The sequence below is a fragment of the Amblyomma americanum genome, chromosome 3 (genome assembly GCF_052857255.1).
Source record: "Amblyomma americanum isolate KBUSLIRL-KWMA chromosome 3, ASM5285725v1, whole genome shotgun sequence".
NCBI classification, from domain to species: domain Eukaryota; kingdom Metazoa; phylum Arthropoda; class Arachnida; order Ixodida; family Ixodidae; genus Amblyomma; species Amblyomma americanum.
The window spans coordinates 123,820,683-123,848,447 of NC_135499.1; the positions used below are offsets into that span (position 1 = coordinate 123,820,683).

At 46.3% G+C, this 27,765-nt stretch overlaps 1 protein-coding gene across 1 annotated transcript in view; it reads right to left on the reverse strand.

Annotated features, from left to right (window-relative positions):
* LOC144124881 (phospholipid-transporting ATPase ABCA3-like) overlaps positions 1-27,765 on the reverse strand; it is a 60,237-nt gene that overhangs the window by 24,292 nt on the left and 8,180 nt on the right. Inside the window, exons 3-11 of the mRNA XM_077657814.1 lie at positions 26,995-27,748; positions 25,197-25,378; positions 22,299-22,412; positions 17,762-18,034; positions 11,603-11,752; positions 10,566-10,709; positions 8,429-8,602; positions 6,074-6,214; positions 4,545-4,836 (exon numbers count right to left, since the gene is read on the reverse strand). Of these exons, the coding sequence (XP_077513940.1) occupies positions 4,545-4,836; positions 6,074-6,214; positions 8,429-8,602; positions 10,566-10,709; positions 11,603-11,752; positions 17,762-18,034; positions 22,299-22,412; positions 25,197-25,378; positions 26,995-27,748 (2,224 nt within the window). The remainder of the gene's footprint in view (positions 1-4,544; positions 4,837-6,073; positions 6,215-8,428; positions 8,603-10,565; positions 10,710-11,602; positions 11,753-17,761; positions 18,035-22,298; positions 22,413-25,196; positions 25,379-26,994; positions 27,749-27,765) is intronic.

The window sequence follows — 27,765 nt, forward strand, 5'->3', positions numbered from 1 at the left end:
CTAACTTGCGGAAGCTGATAACGTGGCCAGTGATTAGTCAGAAAAAGGTGTGGTTGGGATACAAAAATTGGAACACTAACGCCTGGGGCCGGGTCAAAAGACTTGAGGAAAGTACGCACTGTTAGAAGTTGGAAGCGGGAATAGAGGTTGGGGATACGCGCTTCCAGATAAAGGACAGCGTTGGAAGCTGATTTTGGGAGCCCGAGGCATAGCCGCAGGGCACGTCTTTCCAGTAAGGCTAATGGCTGCAGCTTGTAGTTCGCGCTACCAGAGAACAAGGGGCAACCAAATTCCAGAATCGGTCTCATATAAGCCTTATAGAGCAACAGTAGCGTGTCACGACGCATGCCAAACTTTTTATTGCCAACTCGGGTCAAACGGCCCAGTGCACGTTCCCCTTTAATAACATTATTCTTAATATGGTGTCGCCAGTCCAAATTTTGGTCATAAGTAACACCTAGGTATTTAACCGACTCCACCTGCGGAATTGGAGTGGAGCGGTAGGCTAGCGAGATGTACATAGGAGCGTCGGGTGGAAATACCAGCACGCCGCATTTGCTGACATTAAGTGATAAATTGATTTGGTCCAACCAGACTTCAAGAGCATTCAGATATGCCTGCAAATACCCGTAGAGCACATGAATATCATTTGCTGATGCGAAAAAAGCTATATCATCTGCGTATACATAAACTGTAACGTTAGGATGAATGGGGATGTCCCGAACTAATATGTTGAAAAGCAGCGGAGAAAGAACAGAGCCTTGCGGCACACCTCTTGATTGACCATAGGTATTAGAACAAAAAGATCCGTCTGTACAGAAGAAAAATCTATCTTTTAGAAATTCACAAATCCAGGCGTAGAGGTAATGCGGTGGTTGTAGTTGAGCAAGCTTGTTAATGAGGACTGTGTGCTCCACGCTGTCATAGGCCTTCGCAACGTCAAGCGTCACCAAGGCCGAAACTTCTCTCTGGCGCATTGAGAGTCGTATTCGGCTCTCGAGATCCACATGCGCGGACCATATGGAACAACCGCGACGAAAGCCAATCTGTGCGGGGCTGAGGCCGTTAATATGATGAACATGCTTTGTGAGGCGACTGTGTACTACTCTTTCTATTAGCTTTACTAAATTTGAGGTTAAAGCAATCGGCCGAATATTGTCTAATTGAAATCCATTGTCTGCATTTTTAAAAAGTAAAATTATTTTCGCAATTTTCCAACTGTGAGGAATCCAAGAGGTTTCCAATGACGCATTTACAATATCTAGAAGGTGAGTTGGAAAGTCGTGCGCTAAAATCTTTAACATGCCCACAGTAATCCCGTCAGATCCCGGAGCAGCAGAGTGCATCGAGGAAACAATTTGCAGGAGCTCCGACACGTCGACCTCAGGATAGTCCGAGCTGGGGGTGAGAGTGTGCAAAGGTTCTGCTTTCTGTACCTGGAAACGTAAGGCCAGCCCCTGCGCGATGCGTTCAAGGTTTTGCTTAGCCTCCTGCGGAGACATCACCATTGACCTTATGCGATTGGAGGCCGGAGAGCTGTTATTCTGCGCCATGAATCTATAGAGAGCCTTCTTATTCTGGGGTTTTGAGAGATACGTGTTTAAATTTTGATTATAATCCTCCTTTGCCTTTTTAACAGTTCGTTTGAAACATGCAGAGAAGAACTTATAATTTATCCAATTAGCTGGGCTCTGATTATAGGAAAGGCTTTTCCAGGCTGCTTTTCTACGACGATAAGCTTTCTCGCACTCCTCCGTCCACCAAGGAGACGGCTGTCTGGCAGGAGCAGTAGTGCACACCGAGAATACAGAACTCTCAGCAGCATCTTGCAGAAAGGTAATTGTCCGCTGAGCTCTTTGTGCTCGACCTGAGCTAACTATGGAGGGGAGTGAGGCAGATATCAATTTTTTGTACATAATGTGGTTTAGAAATTTCATGGTTGCACCACCTTTTCTGATAGGCGAGGATATAATAGAAAAGGTTATTGGAAAGTGGTCACTAGATGTACCTGATTCTTCAGTTGACCATGCAGATACGCCAACCCCACGAGATGCTAATGTTAAATCTATGATTGAACGGGATCCTCCACGCATAAAGGTTACTGCTCCGGAATTACAGCAGCGCACTGCATTCATTGACATCCAGGACCACAGAAGCTGGCCGCAGGAGTCAGAGCGACTATCCCAGGCACTGTGGTGCGAATTAAAATCTCCTGCGATGACTGTGCTGTTTGCGCCGCTCAGTAAGGTGTCCAAACAGTCTGTCCTGTGAACACCGATTGGGAAGTAGACGTTAGCAATAGTGACTTTGGCGCACTGTGGAAGGGAGATTTCAACCGCCAACAACTCACAGTCAGGGCGCATAACTGTCTGCGAGATTGATGCCCGGTGACATATTTTCGTAGAGATCATAGTTATTAACCCACCACCCCTGCCATTAACGCGATCTACCCTGAAAACACGAAATTTTTTAAATGTGAATGATTTAAGTGGTGAGAGCCACGTTTCTTGTAAAATCACAATATCTGGATTATGTTTATGAAGAAGTAATTCAAGATCCGGTAAAGAAGAAAGTACGGAGCGACAATTCCACTGCATAACTTTTAGACCCGCCATGATTATCGACTGGTTAAAGAGGCATCAACAGCCTCCTTCAGCACATCAGTCTGGGGAATTAATTTGGGGGGTCCTTTCTTTGCTTTGACTTGCGGAACAGCTGACTTCGAGGGTGAGGAAGAAGCTCGACGCTTCTGGGAAGTGGTGAGCATTTCAACGTCCATACTACAAGGATCTACGTGAGCGACACTGTCAGGAGCGCTGTTGGCAGGCGGTACTTGGGGCACGGTAGGAGGCGACATGGAATGATTCTTACTAGCAGCACTCGGGAGTGATGCCGGCGAAGCCGCCGAAACATGTGATTCAGTAGGCAGAGATTGGCCAGCAACAAGTTGAGATAGAGCCTCGGTGAAACTGCCCAGCATTCGCTCGACCACCACAGAAAGAGCCTGTTCTACTGAGGACACTATTGAAGTAGTCAAACTTGACGGTATATCAGCAACAGAGCTTCGCGCACGGCTGGCATATGTATTACCCCTCCGATCCAGAAGTGCGTAAGCATCTGCTCTCGAACATCGTTTCGCTTGAATGATATCGAGCAGGCTTTGTTCATCGGCTCGTTTCGAGCAGTTGACATCATCAGCTGAGTGGTTGCCCTTGCATAGGCAACACTGGGGCTGATCAGAGGCGCAGCTGTCATCTGAATGCCCTTCTCCACAAACCCGGCAGCGGGTCGCCGACTTACACGCTTTACCACTGTGACCGAAACGCCAACAGTTGTTGCACTGAAGAGGACGGGGCTGCAGAGGGTCCACACGATACACTATCGGCCAAACCTTGAGTTCAGAAGGACAGGAGGAACCAGCAAACGTAGTGATAACTGACTCTGTCGCAACACGCACACCATTGAATTCTCTACTGCACCGGTAGACAGAAAGAACCCCCACACCTGCATCCTGAAACTCCTTCAGTATATCCTGCGGGGAAGATGCTGGGTCCACGCCACGAACAATACCTTTGGAACATGCGAGCTGTTCCGGGATGAAGGCTTTAACCGCTAAGGACTGAAATATTTTGCACTGGAGCAGGTCTGTGACACAATCAATGTCAGCGGACCTGCAAACAATGCCTCTCCGGCCGAACGGTCGCACCTCAGAGATCTGGAGGTAGTGGGTAGTGAGAGATCTTAGCTCCTGCTGAAGGACCTTGGGGCTTTTCATCTTGATCGTTCCCTCACCGATCAGCACGAAAGCCACAGGGATGATGTCAATTCCATTTTTACGAAAATTTTCTAGCGGCAAGCTTTGGGTGGGCAAGCTGGCAAACCAGGTTGCCGTCCCTCCACCCGGGGAGGTCAGCGACATACCTAAGCCAAACGCACCCTCAAATGCACATTAACCTGGCCTACAGACCTAACCTGAGACCTGGCCAAATCCCCCACAGAGAACGGCCTCACCAGAGATGACCACGTAGGCACCACCAGGGAACCACAGTTGAGCTCGAAGCCAAGCACCAGCAAGAACACGTCAGCCAGAACACGTCAGGCACGGTCTCAGGCCTGGTATATACCGAGCTTTGCCTGGCTAACTTCTTTGTCTTTCTTTCCTTCTGTCTGCGTCTCCACACGAATCAGGCAGGCGGGTAAAATTGTCACGAACGAAAAGGATGAGCCTCAACATTTGAGGTAAAATAATTCAAAAACAAACGCACACCAGGCAGGATGACAGTGGATATGAATGTTCTTTTCTCTTCTAGTGTCCGAGTCTTTCTATGTAGGTTACTAAGCCTGAAATGCCGACTAGCGCTAGCCCCACCAAAGCTGGGCAACCGTATTCAAATGTCGGATCGGTCTGTAGAACATCATACCCATTTCTTGCCCTCGTTCCGTGCCTTATTATGAGGTGTTTCTCGGCTGCTTTCTCAGAAGGTTTCATTCCGCGCGGCAGTTTGGCGCGCCAGTTGTAGCAGAAGCGGCAAGCACGTACATACCTGCGCGCATCGCGCGGGTGTCCAGGGACGTGCGGGGCAGCTTCCGCGGGAAGGGCATCCGCACGCTGGCCACGCGATCACAGAACGCCAGGAAAAGCATGGCTCCCAACAGGAGGAGGAGCGTGTATAGGAACACGTGACGTCCCAGGTGCACCAGCCGGTAGCGCTGCAGCGCCAGCAGACCCCGCTGTAGCACGCCCCCGCTGCGGGCGACGTGGGCCTTGGCTCCCGGAGGCACATTCAGTCCGCCGGGGGGCACCACCGCCTCGCCCGACATGTAGCTCACGCGCATCTGCGCGCACACACGCCACCACTCCTTGAGCTTCCGCACTGCGGTCCGGATTAATGTAATATGTTTTAGGGGAATACGAAATGCTGAGTAATTTTTAATAAGAGGGGCATCACTCAATTATCACCATCCACCAGGCGCACCCGTAAGCTATGAAGGATAGCTACAAAGCTTTCACAGAAATTTCGGAGTTGCGGACAAATTCGTCCCGGTCCGGGGTAGGATCCCGAGACCATCTCCTATCCGTGGCAGCCGCTCTACCAAATGAGCTCACTAAGATAGCTTGCAGATGGAGGGGCAAGAAGCAAGTTGCAACATAACAACTCGAAGAGGAAACGATGTTAGTCCAATGTGTACTTCGGAAATGCCCCAAGCTGAAGGAAATGGACAATCAGGGAGCAATCACTCAACAGTAGTTAGCCCAGACCAGGACAGATTTTCTCCCAAAGTCGATGTTTCAACGGAAGCTGTATATCTGTCCTTTGCAGGCGCAGGTGGGTGCTAATGAGTAATTCTTTTCTTATTCCAATGAGGGCTGGACAGGGGACGGAATCATCGTGCTTATACCACTATCCTTCATACTGCACCACACATCGGTGCAAGCACGAAAAATCGGCCGCAGGTGCCGTGGATTTGTGTCGCGAACAATTAGCAACTATCACTGTGAAAGCTTGAAAAGGCTTAGTATAGCGCAGCTAGAGGCAGGGAGCAAAACGATTAATGCTACAGAGCGGACATATGGAGAGAGCAGGAGAAAATGGGAAAAAGAGCCGGATTCGTAATTTCCTAGCAAGAATTAGGATTACGAAGAGGAATAGTGCTGGTCACGTAATGTAGAAAGCAATCTTCTAGTTACAGAGAAGGAATGCCAAAGGTGACAAGGTCCAAATTTGATTGCTTGAGGGTGCGAGAATTTTGCGCAATCATGAAATTTACTGACAGATTGAGGTCGAGGTAGGGGGCAGAGAACGGTGCTTAAAGTCTTAAAACAGAGGCTCTGACCTTCAACAGGCTCGACTTTCGTGGCGAGCCAGCAGCCTACGCCCAACCAGTGGCTCCTTTATGATTTGAAGAAATAAGCTTACGTCGCTTCTGCCATTTTTTTAGCGCTGTAAGCACCAGGAGGCGGTGCCAGGCTTTCCGGTTCAACAGCCAATCAGGAAAATAACAAGTGCTGACGGAACCGCTGCGCAACACCCGAAACAGCTGCCAGGCTGATTCTCTAAGCGTCGGAACTCACCACCACGTCCTCGAGGCTGAGGTACGGGAACCCGACGTCGCGGATGTACATGGCCGGCGCATTCTCGTTCAGTGCGCGAAAAGTGTGGCCGAAGTTGAGTAGCTTCCGCGTGCCCAGCGAGAACAGCAGCTCGTTGGCAGCCTGAAAAGTCGGATAGTTCATTCAGGTGCAGGTATTGAATTTACAGATGACCTGCTTGAAACATCAGCTCCGTTGCAGCCAGAACTGTTCCATAACAAAAGGTACTTATGCTACTGTTACTTATATGATTACTTACATCCCTATATTGTTACTTTTACTTATATGATAAGTGTTACTGATATGATCCATGATATTCCATAACTGTACCACCAATTTCCGGATATTTTTTTTTTGCACGGGAAGAGAGAAAAACACATTTGTCGAAAAACCTAAGCAACCTTGTCTAATGACACTATATATGCTGAGAATGGAAGATGCAAGGGAAGAGTATAAGAGAAGGATGGTGTACATGTAAGCGTACATAAGTTTTAATGGGTAAGCGACGTCGCTGTGGCTACTATGTTGTTATTCATAACTACATAATTCTACTGCTCTGCGAACGTAACATCGCATAATAGAGCCCAAGCAATTAAATATGGGGGATCCGAGAGTGTAACATCTGTGGTCATCGGGCTTGCCACAACTTGCGGTTGGATGCACAAGGAAAGAGGGGCGATGGGGCTCAGTCCATAAAAAAGAAAATGTGCTGCTCAGGTGTACATATAAGGATGTTGCGTTAATGTAAAATAAATACATAGTTGAGAATCTTCGCCTTAAGCCTGAAACAATACGCCAGGCGGAACACTACAGAAGGCTGAGTTGCGATGGCTAATCCTGAAACTTATCGGGTTCGATGGCCTCAGCAGTGAGCCGTTTCACGGCTATGTGTTGGAATCGAACCGCGTGACATTCTGCCGATATTTCCTTAACAAGGCCATGCTCAAATATATTCTCGCTGTTCTTAAATAAATGTTAGGCACTTAGGTGACGAGAAGCACAAAAGCGTTTGCGGTGTGTGATATCTAGAGGTGCTCAAGAACCTTCAAATTGTAGTTTGCAGCCATAGCCCGAAGATAAAAACTTTACACAGTGCGTTTATTATTTACGTAAATTCCGCAGGTATTAGCCGCTGCTTTGCGGCGGTAATGTTTGAAGACTTTAATTTTGACCCGACATACTCAGTCAATCACGGCAGGTTTCTGTATTCACTGATATTGCGCGGACTGTTCCACCACCCTGCCTGACGACACAAGAAATCAAATAACCGAGGCACTGTGCGGCCAACAGCGTAACTTTCAAAATCTCACTTTACAGCGCCATCTCTCGACTGCCTGTAGCCAAATTACACGAACTTATTCGCGTATCTTCCACATTCACTGTGAGAGACTAGAAAAAGGGGCCAGATTCTGCGCCAGTATGTAGACAGCAACGACCTACGCTTCCGAAGGGCTTCAAAATCATGCTTGTAAAATAGTTCATGTGCTCGCACCTACTGGTTCTGACTGCCTCCGGAAATTAATGCGCTCTGCTAAAACAACCAAAACTCCCGCCGTAATTTTTCACGAACAGCGCTTTCCGGTGCGTGATGGCACTTGCGAAAACTAAAAGCGTTTGTCCACGGTCCCCCAGATTGGACTCCTCCTGTTGAATCCATAGATAATAACTAACACCCCCTCAATGTACAGATGATGGTAATCTTCACCTGGTGGCTAATTTCTTAAATGCGAACTTCCTTTCGATTCAATGCCAAATTTCTTATTCCCCTTCCTAGTCTAATATTTGCCCTTCTCCACCTATCCTTTAATCGCAGCGCCCTGGCTGTTCGTAAACTCCTGTGCATGTAGGAGCTCTGCGGCGGCCTTCTGCACTGAGGGTTGGGGATTCTTACATTTGATCAGAATATGTGCTACCGCAGGGGTTATGCATTTCTGACTGGTGCCATCCGTCGGCGGCCAGTAGCGAAAGACGAGTAACTCAGAGGGAATATTTTCATACGTAACCGAGTAAAAACGAAAGCATGCGTTAAGACAGTGCGCGATGATGATGATACTCATGACTTGATCTTCCAACACGCCGCAGATTCTAACCAATAGGATGTTTCTAGCGCTGACACCAACTAGTTCTGATGGCCATAGGAGATCACTGTGGCGTACCAAATGTTCAAATGGCCGCGCTAATCTTTGACGTTGAGTGTCATGCAGCGTGCGATGCCAACCGGACAAACTAGAAGCGATTGCCCATATTTCTGTGACGTTCAAGAAACAGGTAACCTCGTTTTCAGCAGAGCCAATTAAGGGAGAGCATGCCAGTAACTACGCAAGAGGAGACACGTACCTTCGAGATGAGTCGCGCGTTGGGCAGGCACTCTCGCAGCTGTGCCTCGACAAGGGCCGACCGGCAGTCGGTCGTGTCTCGCGTCAGCCGGCACCGGTAGGGCACCGCGTACGCCTCCTTCAGGAACGACGGAGACCCGACGCACTGCACCACGCCCCGAGCCAGGATGGCCACCTGAAGGGGAAGACAGCGCAGCCATAGCAACGGCGATTGCGACGAAAACACGCATAGCTATAGCTACGCAACACAACAGGTTGTCCTCTTTCAAGATCGGTTCTAGTGCGAACTAAATGGATAAGTGCATGGTGGAGTCTGTCCGTTTCCATTTTCCGTTACTTCATATATTAGTTATTAAAAATTTCTCGCTACGTCACCATAAAGTTGCCAACGTGCGCGTAAAGGACACTTTTGGAACATACTATTCGCTTATAAAAAGTCACGGTCTCAAAGAGGTGCTTTTTTTTTAAAACGGAGGAGTACGCTGAGCAGCAGAAAGCAGAAGCTCGTTAAACTACTGTCACCAGTGGTCAACACCTATTGTCCACAAGGATCGCCAAACAAGTGCAACAAATGTTGATAGATTAAGCTTGAGGCTATATATTTTGATATGGCTGTCAAATAATAAGTTAAGAACACGAGAAAAAGGCTCGCATTCCAGCATATAGAAGCGATGATGTGTTGATGGCATCGGCTCAACATTAGAAATAGTACCCTTGGTAGAGTAATCCTACCTACTCAAGGTATGTAGGATTGCTCACAATTAAACAATTTAAGTTGGCATTTCCAACGTACACGCCAACATTGGTTAAACAAGGGCAGAAAATAAACAAAAATCGATAGTCCACATGCCGTGAATGTCTTTTATATTATATTTCTTTGTCGTGCCTTAACGGTTATGTAAGTCGGCTGAACCGTTCGTTGTATGTATCCTCCATTCGAGAAGCAAGCCTAAAATGCGAAAAACGGGCGAGGAGAATTTAATGTTCTGCTCTGTAAACAATCTTGACTTCGTTATTTCGAATCACTCAGACAATGAGTTGTCATATGCAGAAGCGATATATATGAAAACGAGAGAAATAACTCAGACTGAGAAGATTCGCAGATTAGGAAGTATTTAAGCAAGCGGGCTCTTTCTGTGGCTTTCTGATTAAAGGGTCTCTTTTAGAATATTGAGATATAGACCTGCCCCGCACATATCTTGGGGTTGTGTGTCGGGATGTTCTGGCTCATCATGCTTCTGCTTAACCTACGACATCATGCACTATACATGTGTGCTTCTGTACGATGAAACTTCTAGGAAATTAGCACTTGTGCAGTTCTTTGTTTCTGTATGTTTGCCTTTGATGCCCCACAGTGTGCTGTAAACAAACACTACCAAGCTGCGAACGTGCTTTAGTTGTCTATACAGCCCTCTTGTGGTTGTGATCTGCTGTGAAACGGCTTTCTTTTGTTTTCCGAAACATCTCGAACCACGTTCTCGCTCTAACAGATAAAAATTGGAAGACCAGACGTGAGCAGTTGGCATCAGTAGTGCTAAAATGTGGAGCATTGTACCAAAGGGAGAGCAGCGATTTAACAGTGGTCCGTTTGAAATTTATTTATGTTCTGCTCAAGGTTAACGTGCCTTTATTGTTGCGGTTAGGTTTTTTTTTTCGTGCGTTGTGACCAATCAGGGGAATGCACTTGTAGCTATTATTCCAAGCCTTCGGTTTTATAAAATAGAATTTAAAATCAATACACCATTGCAGGCTAAAACGGTGTTAAGAAAATAAAGTAAGGCACAGAGAATAGCTGAAGCATTACGGTGTACGTGGAGAACCTTGAGAAAAACAGGACCAAGTGCAGACTTAGAGCGGCTGGCTCACCACATTACGCCCTAAGCGGGACATTTAACACAATATTACTCGCTGCCGAAAACAAGGGCCATTTCGCCCCGTTAGCAAACCTGCCACATCACTCGCTTATGCTCTTATCCCTAGCATCTATGTTGCCAGAAAGCGTTTTGTACTACTCTGAGCATGAGCAACTTTTTTCCGTAGTATTTGATTTCTACATTAAATCCTTGTGCAGGTCACTATTTTAAGGGTGAAGTTTTCCTGTTGAGTGAGAACATTTTTCATGAACTCATACTGCGCACCTTGTCGGCCACGAACTCCAGCTCGTCCGGCCTGTGGCTGGTGAGGAGCACGGCACATTGGCCCTTGATGGTCTTGATGAGCTTCAACATGCGCCGCCGTAGCATCACGTCCACACCGCTCGTCAGGTCGTCCAGCACCAGCACCTGGGGGCACGCATTCGTAGAATACGGACCACCATTAAACATGCGACTAAGGGCACACATTCTAATCCATACATTTCCTCCGACGTGTGTGTTTGGCAGAGAAGTTTCAGATGACTTTCGGCAAACGCAGAAACATGAACTACATCACGCTTATTCTCATATAAACTGAGATGAATGAATAGCATCGTCCAAAGTGCGAGTACACATAGTAGAAAGATATCATTTGTATTTTGCTTTGCATACACCGCTCTGGCAGCTGAACATATTCGGAAGTTTTTGCCCCACACCTCTGTATAGCTCAGGCTGTAGCATGAAAGTAACGCCGACAAAGTTATCTAGAAATCTCGAGTCTATGTCGAGGCGGTCCAGCAAGTGACCTGTAAAATGAACAGTTAATAACAGCATTATCTGTATTAGTGAATGTGGACCAGTTTCACGGTGTTTCGTTTCTAGATATGTGCCCCGAAGCGTTACTGTATGCTTCTGAAGGCATAGAGACTCGCGGAACAGAACACGGAATGAGGTCGTTAGGAAAACCTATTGGACTTATGGTTACATTAAGTTTACGAGGGCACAGAGAGTTAATATTTTTTTTGTTTCCGCATAAATACCAAATTTTTGCTCCGGTCCCAGGAGACCATAAATATAGGAAGACACGCACGCAAACTATAGGCACCTGGCAATATGGCCCCTCTCTGTCATCACCTCAGGAATTGAAAGGCACAAAGCTAAAACTTTTTACAACAGTGTTCAATCAACCATAAGTTTTTTATTCTTGTGTGGCATCGCCAGAGACTACACAGCATACCTGTCACTATTCTATTTGAGAAGTTAGGCATTACGATGACTCTCTCAGTGGCTCAGAGGAAATGCTTTGCGTGCTGAAATGGCACCTTTGGGGCCGTCATGAGAGCGACGCAGAGCCCGGCGCACTTGCGCAGTCCCACGGAAAGCTCGGACACCAGGTCGTTCCGCCGAGCGTACAGGAAGAACGTCCGCAGAAGTTCGGCCACCAGCGATGGCGACACCGGTTCGTTGCTCATCTGCGCACGCGCATGAACACCCAACGCCGCCAAATGTAACGGCTACTCGAGAGCACCCTGAAAAACAACTTTTGAAAGATCTGCAATGTGTGTCAGGCTGACAATACGTCTAACTTGTTAAGAAACCCCTGAATTCTCGGCGCCCATGATTTTGATTATCAGTACCATCACAGGTTATTACCATCAACATAACACCAAGACCTTTTTTCTTAGGCAGAGAACAGTGGGCGACTCTTTTCATGACGGCTGTTGTACTTCTAAATTTAAGAGACTTTCTGGAAGAATAACAGCAGCTTAGCATGGACGTTACTCTTTTACTCAGGTTTTTTTCACAGGGAGGGTTTATTTTTCTTCTAAGTTTATTGCACTTGATGCTCGAAGACCAGTGCTTCTTTAAAAATCGTCCATAAGGACGCTTACGGTGCGGCTAGATTGTCAAGAAGTTGTTCTGTACAAACAGCCATGTGCCTTGTCCAAACTTACAGAACTTCAAGAAAAGGCTTCGTTTCAAGCACCTGCACAGTATGGCGCGCCTTTGGTGTCGTATGTGCATTCCTGACTTTGAGTACCAAGTTATGACCTTCACTTGTGTCTGCTCTGTTCCAAACGGGAGTATACTTGCCCCGTTCAAACTTCAAGGGCTGGAAACGATGCGATCGGAATGTCGCGCTTCGTTGCTTTCAGGTTCATGTGGGTTGTAGTTAAAGGTTGTAGCTTATTGTTTCAACAAGACCAGCCATAAAAGAGCGCCAGCTTCATTTTTGGAAAACAGACACTAAGGTAAAACCGTGAGTACTCTAAACACGCGTACCACAGTTATAACTGGATACTATGCACTAGTTACACTCGATCGTCAGAGAAGTCGAACAAAGTGCGGAAGTAAGGGGCGAAATGAGACAACGAGACTTGTGTAAGCAGTATGAACGTACTTTTTAGTTATTGCTCTATGAGTTCAGGAACGGCGTTGCACATCAGGAGGCTACGCATCCTTTTCCCTCGGCTGCAAGTTAGCGCTGTCTGCTGACCAAGGGTTATCCCCTGGTTAGGGGCGTTGCCTGATTAAAGGGATGCCGACGAAAAATTGAAGTTTGCCACTGTCAATAGATTACCGCGTTTCAATGGCGGAGAGGCTGCTTCCATTGGAAACAATTATTTTGATAAGATAGAAGAGGTGATATGAAGCAGGTGACGCCACGGCCGGCGCAATCCGAAGTGAAGGGTGGTGACTTAACGCCATGTCAGTTTTTTCCGCGCCGACCAGCGAGGCTACGGAATACTACCATTAGATTCCAATCGATAAACTTGGAGTCCTTTTCCGTCTTGACGCCACTATTGTGAAATCCGGTTTTCTCAACCATAAACGCGCGTTCTTCTACCAAAGAAACACTAACGCAACCAGACACAGCCATAGAACCAAATTTTACAATGAAGAAAAATGGTATGGAGATGCCAGGGTCACTTTAAGCAGGTTTCGGTATTTCGCGTTTAAAAATGACATCGCTTGTAACCATAACAAGCCTTTTTTTAGCACGAAGCTACACATAAGAGGCTAGAAAAGTTATTTCGCTTGCGCAGTCATACGGGGCCACTTCCATCTCCGCCATTTTCAAATGGCACCAAGTGAAGCGCGGCGCTCCAGGTCCTTTTAGATCTGAGGTGCGGTCACCACTTTTGAAGAGCTTAAGGCTCCCAAAAAAGCCTTAGTAATGTCTACCGCGTTTGTCGTTAAAAATCTAATCTCATGCGCTTAGCGCTAACTTCGTTGTCATCAGCTGGAGCGAGCTTGCAACAAAACGGCGCCAAACACCTTGAAGCGCCGCTCAAGACAACATCCTAAAAAATTTGTTGACCTAAAGTGCGGTGAGGCGAAATCCTTTGGCGCGGTGTTGCTGCTTGTGTCACTGATGTGTGGTTAAGATGTTAATTAAGTACACAATTGTTTGTGAATATTAAATGCTGGAGACACTGGAGGACGGTTGGGAGGCATCCGTCTAATTTGACGCCTTTCTGCAAACAATCTCCAGCGTACTAGACAAGGAGAACTGCATATGCGTTGGCAGGAAGTAGCGTAGTCGTTAGCACGCTCAGCGGCGGACCGGATGAATGGTGGTTCGAATCCAGTCGTGCCCAAAGTTTTTTTTCTTATCGAGTTGAAGAGTGTCACGGACGGACGGACGTACACCACCGCGAGTATATGAGCCATTAAAGGCTATCGCCTTAGAAGGTCTGCGCGAAGCAGTATCCTGTGCGCCTGGCCGCTAACAGCTACAGCATTTACGATAAATCAGCCGGCGGCGACATGGCCCATTAGCAGCGTTGCGGGAAGGATGCGAATGTAGTGGCGAAGCGGGCGTCGTGGTATGAAAGCTTCACTTATGCGGGACCAAAAGAGCCACAGGCGGGCGGCAATTCGAACATAGCATGAAAGTTGTCGGGACACTGATCGCGAAGGCGCAGTTCGAAAATATGCTCAAGTCCATGACCACATACTGCGCACACCATAATGCACTCGTTGTGACCCTGACAAAGCAAAAACAGAGTTGCCACCTACTCATTCGTCGCAGCGGAATTTAAAGCCTATGCGACAATTATAAAATCGTGAGGTGTACGAGCAAGCGCTGATCATCCGAAATAACATGAACGTAATGATCATTACTTTCTTTTCCAGCCAGAAGTTCTCTCATTGTGGAGCCTTTGTGCTTTCGTAGTTATCTTCGTGACTGAAGCAGTGACCAGATTGTCGTTTCCAAGAAATACGCCTGGGTTCACTATAACCATATAAGACGATTTTGACGGCAAGGTGAATGTTTAAAAAGGCACCGTTCCATTTGTCTAGTGTAGGCAATTATATACGTGTGCATGTCACCAGTTGCTTTCGCGCTTTTGTTTCTGACTTCCGCTTCTTTTTTTGTGCATGACCCAATTTTCGTAAATAATGTTCCGCTTACGTGTTTGTCTCGTTTTCCTACAAAATCGTAACATTTTTATTAGTCGTTTCTAGCATTCCGTAAACATATTAGCGTAAACGTATACTGGACTCCTGCGCATGCGCAGTGGCCTCGCCTGACCTCAACAATGCCACTGTGCGTGCGGAGGAGGAGTCCGGCAAACCAGTATACGTTTACGCTAATACGTCTCCGGTATGCTAAAAACGTCTATTTACGACAGGATTCTGTCCTGCAAGCTCCACTCTTAGTGCTTTCATGTGTGCAAATAAAAACCAAAGATAATGTCTGGATGACTGTTGACATCATAGGGACAACCAGTTTGTGAGAAAAAAATTTAAACGTTCTGCACGAAATAATATTCGCCGGAAAAGACGAAAAATTGCACTCTGAAGTAAGCGGCGAGAAAGGCCGCCGGTCAGATAAAAACGGAACCAACACCCATTTCTCTTTACCTTACTCTTTTATCATTTTAATTGGATTTCATGTCATTCACAATTGTGTTTAATAATCGGAACTAAAACAATCGCTTCTCGGTAGCGAGGTCTCGTTTCAGCAATTCAAAATCTTACAAGTTTTCGGGTCGCACTGCCAACAGCCTTTAATCTTGAACTTCGGTGGAGTTCCATCAACCTTGCGTGTTTGAATAACTTATCCCCCCAATTTCACTCTCCTTTGATGCTGCCCCTAATCTAACAATTGACATTTTGCCAGCCTCTTCTCTTTTCATGCACCTGTTTGAACCACTTGCCAGCATTTCTGGAGCCATGGTGCCCCAGCGATTATTCTTCATGGCGGCCTCAAGCGGCAAGAAGGCCGAAAAATCGTGTCTTTCTACGTACGCTTTTACGCATATAGTTACACTTGCGGCAGTGAAATTCTAGTCGTCTCCTTCCCTGTACGAACTCCCACGAGGAGCTTCAGCAAGAAACAGAAAGGTTTGGTTTGGTTTATGAGTGTTTAACGTCCCAAAGCGAATCAGGCTTTGAGGGCTGCCGTAAAGAAGGGTTCCGGACATTTCGGCGACCTGGCGCTCTTTAACAGGCACTCACATCACAGAGTACACGGGCCTCTAGCATTTCGCTTCTATCAAAATGCGACCGCCGCGGCCGGGATCGAACCCGCGTCAGTCACTCGGGTCAGTAGCAGAGAACCTCTCTCTCTCTCTCTCTCTCTCTCTCTCTCTCTCTCTCTCTCTCTCTCTCTCTATATATATATATATATATATATATATATATATATATATATATATATATATATATATATATATATATATATATATATATATATATATATATATATATATATATATATATATAGCAGTGTATACTGCTTTTTTCCTTCTTGTTCTTTTCTTGCTTTCCGTGTTCTCGTTATTTTCCCCTTGTGCTCGAACTTCTCGCTTCCGCAGAAGGAAACCTTTCTTGCTTAAGTCTTCTCGGCGAAAATCCAACCCTCTCAGCTCTGCTACATATCTGTCACCTTTGTATTTTAACTAGCTTTTTTTAACTTGTTTCAAAACCATTCCCCTTTCCCCTTAGTTGACGCAGACACACAAAGCGAGAGGGAGAGAGAGAGAAAGTGCCTCCTCTCCCTCTGCATGTAAGACTGTAAATGCGCAGATCTGTGTATTCATTCGACTTAAAACCCTGATGACGGACGGTCCACCGTCTCAAATCGTTGGTGAATAAACCTAGATAATCGAACCAGTAGTGACCTTGTCACTGTGCTATATATATATATATATATATATATATATATATATATATATATATATATATATATATATATATATATATATATGTATATATATATATATACTTATGAAGGGAGCCAACAGTCACCGAAACCTCGTTGGTAAGAGCACCGGACGCGATATTCGGAGGTCGTGGGTTCGAATCCCACCGGCGGCATGGTTGTTTTTTCTGCTGCTTTATATAAGTAATTTTCTTTAAGCGATTTATGAATCTAAGTAATATTATCCCACTGATAAGCATAACACATTAAAAAAAAAAGATAACGTTCCCCTATGCACCTTGGTTTCGGTGACTGTTGGCTCCCTTCATAAGTTTGTCTAACAGGCCCCTCATTTACTTTACCTTGTCTGCTAATAGCTTAACGAGGGTCTCGGTTCTGGCAGTCTTGATGCCACAGGTTGCTTAAGAGGGCTCTCGCACAGTTTCTGCCCTCGCCGTTAGATGACGTTCCACGCCACGCTCGCGGTAATACAGGACGTGCTACGTCCGCCGCTATGGTCGAGGGTGGCGCTGGTGAACACTCTTAAGGCTCGCTTACTCCCAGTAAACATAAATACCCAAGAAAGCAGCAGATTGGACAGCCGTCGTCGTTGCTCAGTTGGTAAGAGCACCGGACGCGATATTCGGAGGTCGTGGGTTCGGATCCCACCGGCGACATGGTTGTTTTTCTGCTGCTTTATATAAGTAATTTTCTTTAAGCGATTTATTTATCTAAGTAATATTATCCCACTGATAAGCATAACACATTAAAAAAAAGATTTCCCCTATGCACCTTGGTTTCGGTGACTGTTGGCTCCCTTCATAAGTTTGTCTAACGGGCCCTTCATTTACTTTACCTTGTCTGCTTGATATATATATATATATATATATATATATATATATATATATATATATATATATATATATATATATATATATATATATATATAGACGCCTAGCAGGTTGCCGAAAACCCCATGGGCAGGTAGACAGCCTGCCGTAAAGCAGGCTTCACATAAACAAGCACACAATTACTAAATGGCGGGTATGACCACTAAAATGCTAATGCACTAAATGTAAAGCAGGAGTGAGTTGGTGGTCGACTTGGACTGCTCTACTGCACTGGCATTCAGAAAGTAAGTCCATGATAAAAATATAGGAGTCCTCACGGCCACCGCCAGTTCCTTAATTAAATGTAGCACCTGAGTTTTAAGATGCCCTAAAAAAAAGAGGAAAGAGATTAGATGGCACAAGAGAAGAAGTCATTTAAGTAGAGAACAGGAGGAAGAGAAGCGGTCGTCACACGAATGCCCACTGCTCGCCGTTACCTTGGCGAAGTAGTAGAGGTTCTCGTTCACGGTCATGTAGGGGAACAGCATGCAAGTGTGCGGCAGGAAGCCCAGGCGACGGCGTGCCAGCTGCGGGTATCTGCGCACGCTGTGCTGGTTCAAGAAGACGTCGCCGCCAGAGGGGGCCTCGAAGCCGACGGCGATGTGCGCGAGCGTCGTCTTCCCGCTGCCGTTGGGACCGAACACAGCCATGACCTCGCCGTCGTACACGCGCAGGCGCACAGAGTTCAGCACGACGCGACGACCCTGCACCTGCGTTGCACATGAGCACCGATGTGCTCATTCTGGAAGTGTTCGTAGAGTGGACATGTCCAGTTGATCGTTTCTCAAACAAGGCCAGTTCTTTGGCACCAAGAAAACAAAACGATGAACTGTACCATAGGCATGATCTGAATCGCGTTTGCCACGTAAAAGTTCCCAGTGCTCTTGAACCGAACGTTGTAGCCTGTGCCCTACTTCAAACGCTATGGTATAAACGATAATTTTTGGCAGGACATGTTTTTCAGTATTCAACTTTGCAGTTTAAATGCTAATGCAATGAAAATGACTAAAGAGAGAGGTATTGTTAGATGCAGTTGTGAGATGAGCACATCTGACAAATGCATCTGCATGAAATCCATATCTCTAACGTCTAAATTATTTTCTCTTTTAGAAGGCTTCGTGTAGCCCACCCTTATGGCATGCCTTTCTTCAGCGCTTTGTGCGGTTTGATTTAGCTTCTGTGCTTATATAGAAGCTCATGTGAGGCTTTCAGGCTGGGCTCGGTTTTCTCCGAAGCTCTCTTTAATTCTTTTTCGGAAACGTTATTCCTTGGTTGCTTCAGCTTTTGACTTGTTGTTTTTAACTGTTTATTCCTCGTAAGCTGCTCGTGCTCTTGCCCTGTTCGCAGGGGGTAATACTTGTTTTGGTAGGTTTCCAGTCCTAGTACTTTCTTTTCTCACCGTGTTTAAACATGACGTCCCTATTCTGAGTTCTTGCACAGTTTCTGTTTTGCTTTAGTTCCTTGACTCGGTGGCTTTTTTTCACTGCATTGCACCGTTTTTCATGAAGTGGCCTTCTAATGCTGACGAACGGGTTTTGCGTTGTGTTTCGGTTTCCCGAGTTGATGCCTTCAAATGCGGGAGCATCAATGGCTCATGAGGCGGAAAATCCGGCGTTGCGGTCCCCACCACATGGTACGGAAACCCGCGTGACCTCATCTACAACCATTAATCTCTACATACTGGGCTCGTTTTGACTAGTACGCGCTTATCGACTGTATCGCATTACAACTGATTCCCGCCATATTTACTTTTTCAGTAAGATCAGCACGGCACACTCCATCGACGGCTTTAGGAAGTCATGATGACGCGTTTAACAAATTATCGCGTTATGACGCGTTTAACAAATTATCAGCTCTCCACAGAAAACCCCTAAATACGCCTCGCGTTTCCCTGAAAAATCAAACTCATAGCCTGCGATTCTAAGTGTCGCCTGAGTTTCTTCCTGTTGTTTTACCCTTTCGCGCAGTTAGCCCTATTTTACTTTGATGAATTAGAATGAATTTTCAAGCTCGTAGTTTTGGACGTGATAGAGTTTAACATAAGCCTACCAAATGCGGTCATTTTTTCCACTGTATAGTATGCAGTTAAACTACATGCAGAAGCATGGCGGGCAGGAGGTAGGGGCATTGTTTAAATCTATAACTACTGCGCACATAAGGTCGGCAATTATCCAGTGACAGCGATCTGAGACTTTTGAATAGTCACGTGATATCACTTGCTAGCCCAGCCAGTCAAGTGGCGTGCGCCAACTCCTCAGCAGGCTCTGCACCATGTGCAGGCAGCGGAAATTTCTTCTGCGTGCACGTACACGACGCTAGCTTCGTGGCTGCATCTTTAGAGCATTTTCGAATATTGTAGATGAGGAGTGTGGCCCGCCAGTGAACGCGTAAATTGCCACTGCTACTATCGTCTCTCTAACGCGGATATGGTCGGTAGTGATGGCCTCGGCGAGAGGCATGCACATGACCGCGCCAGCTAGGTTTGAAAGCGCCGCGGTTGGGTTTGCTTAGAAAAAACAGACGTTCTCAAGGAACTTTCTTCTACTTGCAATAATTTCGCTCCCGTAATTGATCCATACTTCAACGGTGAACTACTCCTGGATATCGGCACCAGTCAAAGTACTTTGGGCGGGTTACAGACTTTTTGCTGTTAATGCGCAGTACTCTCGTTGGCTTGTGAGCGAGGCGACCAATGTCGGCAGGAGCTTTCGTGCGTTTATTTATAAATGACTGCCGGTACAGCATTTGACTGGAGAGCCACCAGCGTAACCGATAGTGCCAAGAACGCCTAAGCGCAGTAAACGTACCTAGAACCCATGAGCGCGATGGTGTGGTGTTACAGACAGTGGTGTCCAGGACCATTGGTTCAATCTAGACATGCTCGATGTTACATATTTCTTTTTTTTTTCGTGTGATCAGAGCAATTTCTTTTTTCATTGAATGATGGTGTGACTAAACTAATTTTTCGGCATTTCAGGGTGCTCATAAACCGTGTCACGCGACAAGGTGCAACATTTTGGAAATAGACGTTCGTACGCTCTACGTGCCACAATGTGCAAATGCGCGCCCCGGAAGTTGCCTCGGTACCACGGCGCTACAACATGGCTGGTTACGCGGAACTAGCTAGTCACGTGGGATTTTTCTATGCTGACGGTACCTGTGAGTGATTTAAATTGACTGCAATGGCATGGATAAGTATTTTAGGTTAAACCACTCGCGTTGCCTTAAAGCTTTATTTTGAGATTTAACATTCGGTCACTCCAAGCTATTGAAGACGAAGCAAGGCACAGTTTCATCGTTGATGGTTTTGCACTCTTTATTCTTTTCTCGGCCACATAACTACAAGCTCTCAACTGTCACTGTAAGAAGGCGTGACGTGCAACTGTGTCTCAAGTTACAGTCGTAGTTTACACACATGAGCCCGAAACAATTAGGTAGTCTAGGGTTTGACGGCATATACCCCCTGGTCAGGAATAATGGTGATGAGAGTATTGGTCACTGGCGAAAGTCAATAAAGATGGAAAGACGTTTCGTGAGCACTACGGCTCCCTTATTCATTATCTTAGTAAACTATTCTATTGTATTCAATTCTAGAGCTATTCTAAGATAGTGAAGTTCACTATCTTAGATAGTGAACAAGGAAGCTGTAGTGCTCCCGAAACGTCTTTCCATCTTTATTGATTTTGGCCAGTGTTCAGAACTCATCACCCAAAGAATTAACAGCGAACATTAAATTAAAAAAATTGAAAGCGCAAAATTTTCCAAACAACCAAGCAAACGATAGCGCAGCCGAAATCACTACACGTATTTGCGAAATTTACTTCCGAATGCACGCAGTCAGTCAGTCTCCATGGACAAACGTTTCATGTTGCAAGGCAGGGTCAGTTATTGTGGAATGTTCTCAGCGACAGGGACCTCGTAAATATTTCTTAGTATATACTGAGTGAAGGTGAGCAATTCCTGAAGCAAGGCTTGTTTTCGTCTTTTTCACTTGCCTTAGTATTGGCTGGAAGAAAGCGGAGACTGTGTGTTTGTGCGTTTGTGTGTGGGGAGGGGGGTGAGGGGGCGTAATACAGGGCACTGCTGGTACGTACGCAAACATAAGCACTTCAAGTACTTTCATCAGTGATCACGTGATCGGCTGCGCTTTACGAGCAGTGACACCAAAGGGTGAGAGCATTATAAGAGGAAGAAAAATTAGTTTCACAAACGCGCGCCAAACTTCAACTTAGCGACTATCCCAATTTGCTTCCACCGGAATCTTATGTTTGCCAATTTCAAGCGTTTTGGCTAGTGAAGCAGATTTGTGAAATGCATAAAAGAAAATATCAGAGGCCCTCCAGAAGTTGCCGTCTATTTCACTGTCAAGGGCAGTAACATCAATTACATGCCGCTTAACATTCTGGCGCTCTTTTTGACGTCAGGATCTAGCAGATTGCCGATTTCACATAGCACGTAGGATTTCCTTTGCTGATATGCTGCGGCTAGGAAACCATAATTGAGTAGAAGACAAAGACCATGGCTACATTAAGACGGTCGTCCAATGCTCAAATGAAAATGTATTAATCTGCCTCTTACAACTTACAGCGATTTGTTTTCTTTCGACGCTATGGAAAACGTTAATTTGATGTCTTGGGCCAGACACCGCTTTGCTTGTGTCGAAAGCTACCTTGTGTCTTGTTCTGCGTTTATTGCATTACTGCGCCAGAAAACTAGTTCCGATGTTCTGGCCAACTAACATTTTGTGTGATTTGTTACTAACCAGACCGAAATCACGCTCCGTACTATAACGCCACTTGTAGAAAATATCAAACCGCGTACAGATTAAATGTGGCTCTCCGCTTCCTGCAGTCTCAAGGGCCGACATACAGGAAGTAAAAAAAGACTTTGTTTAAACAGCTTTCTGCCGTGGTTACTGTAGCATCTGTGGTCAGCCTACGCTGCAGTTTTTTTAAAAAATTCCTTCTAACCTACCATAGACACGTGGTCCACGTAGATGGCGGGTGGCTCGGAAGGTCGATGATCGTTGGGCTCAAAGAGCTCATGCTCCGGATCTGGAGTTTGCCACGGGGTGCGGTGCTTGCTCGGCTGCGGATGCCAAAAGGCTCTTTTTAGCTCACAATTATCCTGAGGATTAAATCCACGCGTCTCCCGTAGTCTGAGGCACACAATACACCATGAGGAATATATCTCTCAATCAAACTGAAGAAGTGTTTCATGTAGATATATCTAATGCCACTCAACGACCCGACACTCACAATTCCACACAATCCAGCCCACTTCCGCATCTATTTGCCTTCTCTTTCGAGAATAGAACACTAAAGGAATTTATTAAGTGAGATTCCAGCAGGTACAAAAAGACTAATCCTTACGGACTGAAGTTATAGAAGGCGGCTTTGCATTACGCGGAAGCCGAAACAAATGCCACATCTAACACGAGAAGAAACGATGAAGGTTAGAGATGCAACAAGATAAACTCACTCGTACGTAACGCCACAGGTGCATTATAATGTTTGAAGAACCACAGAAAGGGGTGTTTGAGCATGACTTTAAAATGCTTGCACCATGTAGAGTACGGGCCACCGAGCGTCCATGCCGCATATGATACCTCAAATGCGAGCGGGAAATCTGCAACACACTTTTAAAAATTCTCGCTTTCGCACCTTGCGGCGACACGCGGGGCAGCGCTTTCGCGCGATATCTGGCATACGACGTCACGTCGTGCAAGTGACGTCAGCAGCCGGGGGTGGTCATTGCTTCACACCGCCAAATTCCTTAACACGTCACGCAGGCTGCGCCGGTAGGGGAGGGGCCGAGTGAGTGGGGCATAAGGTGGAGTGCTGTGGTTAAGGCGTGCGAGAGGAGAGGGAAATGCACCAAGACGGGGAAGTTCAAATTTCGTCTGCATATAACTCAGCTCCCACAAAACGCATTAAAATAATTCTTGCTCGAGGATAATTGTGAGGCGGTGTTCTTTAACATCCCACACGTATCGCAACTTCATTGGGAGCCCATTTTTGGGACCTTTAATGCCTTGTCAGAACCATGACAATACTAGAAAAATCGGCGCCAAAACATAGCGTAAGCTTCCAGCCCCATACTGTGATTTACTGAAGAACCTAGAACGTCATGTAAGAAATATGCACAATATGCATAAATTCTGAGCCACGCAAAGCCAGTGCACTGCGAGCCACTGTACATATTTAAAAAAAAAAGCCGTTTTTAGCGGCACGGGTTCGCGAGATACATGAAGCCAGACGACAGGTATCTTGCAATCCACTGCACGACGCGTGGATATCTACCGTTCTTCGTGAGTCTTGTGTATTGAGACCAACTATGCTGGTAAATATTTGAAGCCTCAATGATACGTTGTGGAAAAAGAGGACAGTTGTGCCACCATACCACGAAAAGGACGTTGCCTATCTTTGGCGATCTACAGGTCTAAAGACGGTACTTGTTATCATTTTTTACCTGTTTACTTAAAATTTTTGGGTTGTGTGGATCTGGTAACACGAGAAGTGCAAGCGTTTGCTACGCGAGTATCATTTCACAGCTACTATGTGTTTTTCATGTGAGCGCGAGTGTATATTGACAACTTAGCAAAGGGTGGTATTTATCGCTTTGTTATTAAATATTCATTATGGCGCTGTGGGATGTACTTTCTGATGAAAGACGAATCCCAACATAAAAACGATTAGCGATGGCAGCGGACGAGCTACGCTCGTCTCGGTAGCGAAAGGAAGAAAGCCGCTCTTCCTGCAGCCGGGCAGCCTGTTTTTGCAGCCACCGTCAGTGACACATGCCTCGGGTGACGCAGTGGTGGCGCTGTGTTTTATCGGTAACGCAATCCAGTGTGTGGCCGTGTTACGCTGGGCCGAATGATAGCAAGGCGGAGGCTGCGCGGAAATATGCGCAGAGCGTGTCGCCTCACCGCTCTTGACCTCATTCGTTAGTTCGCGTTGTAGGAACTTCCGACGAACAGCAAGTATCTAATATAGCTCAGAAATGGCAACTATATTCTCTGCGACCCGCAGATGTTTATTACATCGGACATAATTATGGACCGTTTCTTTTTCGTTTATCACACTCCACTTTGGTGCATGGCGCCTTAAAAATAAGATGACGTGGTTACGAACTGGGCTCAAAAATTTTGAGAAACTTTGCTAAGCTAATTGTGATGGAAATAAGCATCAACAAAGAGGGTACCGGAATATTTATTACTGTGTTGAAATCAGCTTGGCGAAGTCCAGTTCTATACTGCGGCCATCATATACAAGCTTATCATCAGCTCAGCGCTTGACCCTCAGTCGTCACCAGCCGCGTTTACTTGTCATCGAACCCACTCCGCAACTGTAACAAACCATCTAATCTTAACGTTACAAATTTTTTCTGACCAAGCCCAGTTATTCCTCTGGCTTTAAGCGAAGGTAACTCGACTCTGTTTTGGTATTCATGTTCCCCTCGATCCATTTACATTACGCAGCAAATATTTTCATTTCTACAGCTATGTCCACTGCCTTCAGTTTACTATTTACAACGAAGCATTTATAGACAACCCAATACCAGTCGTGCACGTGATTTCTGCTGTGCAATGGTGGAGCGTGAAGGTAAAAACCGCGTCGCGCAAGTGGTAGCGTTACCCGTGGTGCTAAAGCTCGCTCCTCAATCTCCACGATTCATCACATACAAGCTCAGCGGGATTTTTCCGGGGACCGTCATTCTTAGCAGCGCGCATGCTGCTGGCAAACGCTATCCCTGGCTGACTTGTGGCCCATGCAAAAAGCACACGACTTATCATAGCAAGCCTACATGACAAAGCAAAGAGCGCAGTGTAATGGCCGCTGAATACAGGTGTAACAGATCGATGCTTACCGTTAAAAAACTCAAGAAACGGGGCCCGTCAACGTTGGTGCTGAGTGGCAGCAGATCATCCATGAGGACTGCCAGCGTGAGATTGAAGCATATGCCAAGCATCATGACCACGAGCACGGATGCCAGGCTGGGGACATCAGCGGCAAACATCAGGTTCAATTGGTCCCACTGCATCCCGGTCACTGCGCACACGAGAGCTCTCATTTTCGTCCATCGAACGGCGACGTTCCATGAGAGAATAGAAAGTTCCTTAATTAAACCCAAAAATACCTACTTGTGACCCTTTTTTCTCTTCAGTGGTTTAGAAAATACATGGATTTTAAGTATAAATACAAATGTTTTGGTTCATAAAATTTCGTGAAAAAGCATGGTTCTTCATGGGATTTCAAACTACGATTTTTCACGGAAAAACTAAGGCGAGAATTCTATGAATGAAACATGACTACCATCGACCCAAATATATTATGATCATCGTCATCAGCCCAGCTGCTGCCACTTCAGCGCAAAGACTTCTCACACTGACACCCTATTAATGCTGTCCAGCTGACGTTGCGGCCATGCTATTCGCAGAATGTATTAAGCTTGGCTGCCATTCATGCCGCCCTCTCCTACGTTTAATTCTCTTGGAATCCGATCTGTTGGGCCAAAGGGAGCATCGTTTATTCGTTTCTGGCCCAACTTGTAGAGCCCGTGTACGTTTCCACTTTTTGGTTATGCATAATGCAAGAAGGACATTATTAAGTTGTGTTTCTTCTCTAACCTTCTGTGATCTCTGACTGCTAAGGTTGCCGCAGTGAATTTAGTTTTTTTAATTTCGTCAATTTGTATTAAACGTTCTTCGCTGCTCTTCAAGTTGGTGCAGCATAGTAGCATAATATATTTACTGTAGTTTTCCTCGTGATGGACACTTAAAATGCCTTTCAGCTGGGGGATCGCAGGGCTGGAAGTACTGGCTCTGATAGCTGGCTTAAATGCGCAGAACTATGAAAGTGTGATAAAGCAAATTTTTTATTCACATTCTGTATCATTGACGGCGACTAGCCCGATATACTTAGTGTACATTTTCAACTTGATAGTGAAAATGCACTTTAGCTGGGGAAGCGTACGGCTTCAATTACTGGGTATTATAGCTAGCTAAAATCTGCAGAGGCATAAATTCCAGAAATTCAATTTTTCTCCACATTCTTTTGGCTTTTTTTCAAGCGGTTTTAAAATGTTTCAAAATAGCCTGTCAAGAACACTAAGCAAATACCGGCTAACTGAAGAACAGCTGGGCGTTCTTATAAAGAAAATAATTGGAAATGGCTAATGGATGCTGTATGGACTAAAAGCAATTACAGGAATGTATTGTTCATTGTTTTCTTTCGTCTCAAAGCGTATATCATTTTTGATGTAAAATTATTGCTCTTGAATATTTTTCTTTTATATATATGTACCATGCTTACTAACTGTCCTGTTTTTACTGCCATGTTTTACGCGGAGACGGGGCCATTCAAGTTGCTTTGATGTAGCTTTTTTGCCGCCTCTCTCACCACACCTTCTACATGCCCTGTACTTGCTGTGGGAAATAACCTCACACTCAAGTGGAAACAGTGGTGCCGCTTTTTACTTAGTTACGGCGTTTGGCACAGATATTGACCTTGAGTGAACAGAGGGCCCGCAATACGTGACAGTAAATAATCCTAAAATCAGTTGGATACCGATAACGATAACGCTGTCCTTGTAGAAAAAAAAATCTGTCCCCTAAAAATATCGGCACACAAAGCCATATCTCCACTGCGTTTCTGAAGAGGCTTACACTTTCGCTCGAAGGTGACGATCAAGTCCATGGCGAGCTGCAGCGCGGTGTTGGGAAGCAGGCAAAACAGGAGTCGCACGGAGAAGCTCATGTGGGCATAGAACAGGTACGGGAGGAAGGCGACGAGCGCTGCGATGCAGGTAGCCAGCACGGTGAGCGTTTCCGAGGTAAAGAAGGCCGTCACCAGAGTCACGTAGCTGAGCATATGCAGCGCGTAAGCGTACAGCAGAATCACAAGCACGGTCGGGTCGGTGTAGTGCAGGTACGACACACCGAACCGGTCCGGCACGCTGGTCAGCACGTACAGCAGGGCGCAGCAGGAGGTCAGCAGCGGGCCCAGGCCCCGAAGCAGGACCTCCAACCAGTAGACGCACGCGGACTGACCCATGATGCGCCGGAACTCGCGAAGGCGCTGGCGCTTGTCTCGCACCGTGTCCGCGGCGTAGTTGAGCAGGAGCCACACGACGCCCAGCTCGAAGGCTAGTGTGCAGTGGTCGCGGTGCAGTGTGACCCGTGAACGGGAGGGGCTCTTGTCGTGGAAGGATCGCGTGCGCCAGCGGTAGTCTGGCTCAGGCCGACCCTTAGCGCGCGCCGTCAGCCTTAGGTGGGCGTCCCCGAGCAGGCAGATCACAGGCACCACGTAGTCGCGCCTCAGCGGGTAGTAGCCCCGGCGGTCGTCGCGGTCGTCCAGTAGGTACAGCCGGCTCGTGTTGTAGCGCAGCGTGTAGCGGAAATCTTCCGGCGGGCGCTCGTCCTGCGTCGGCCAGCTGG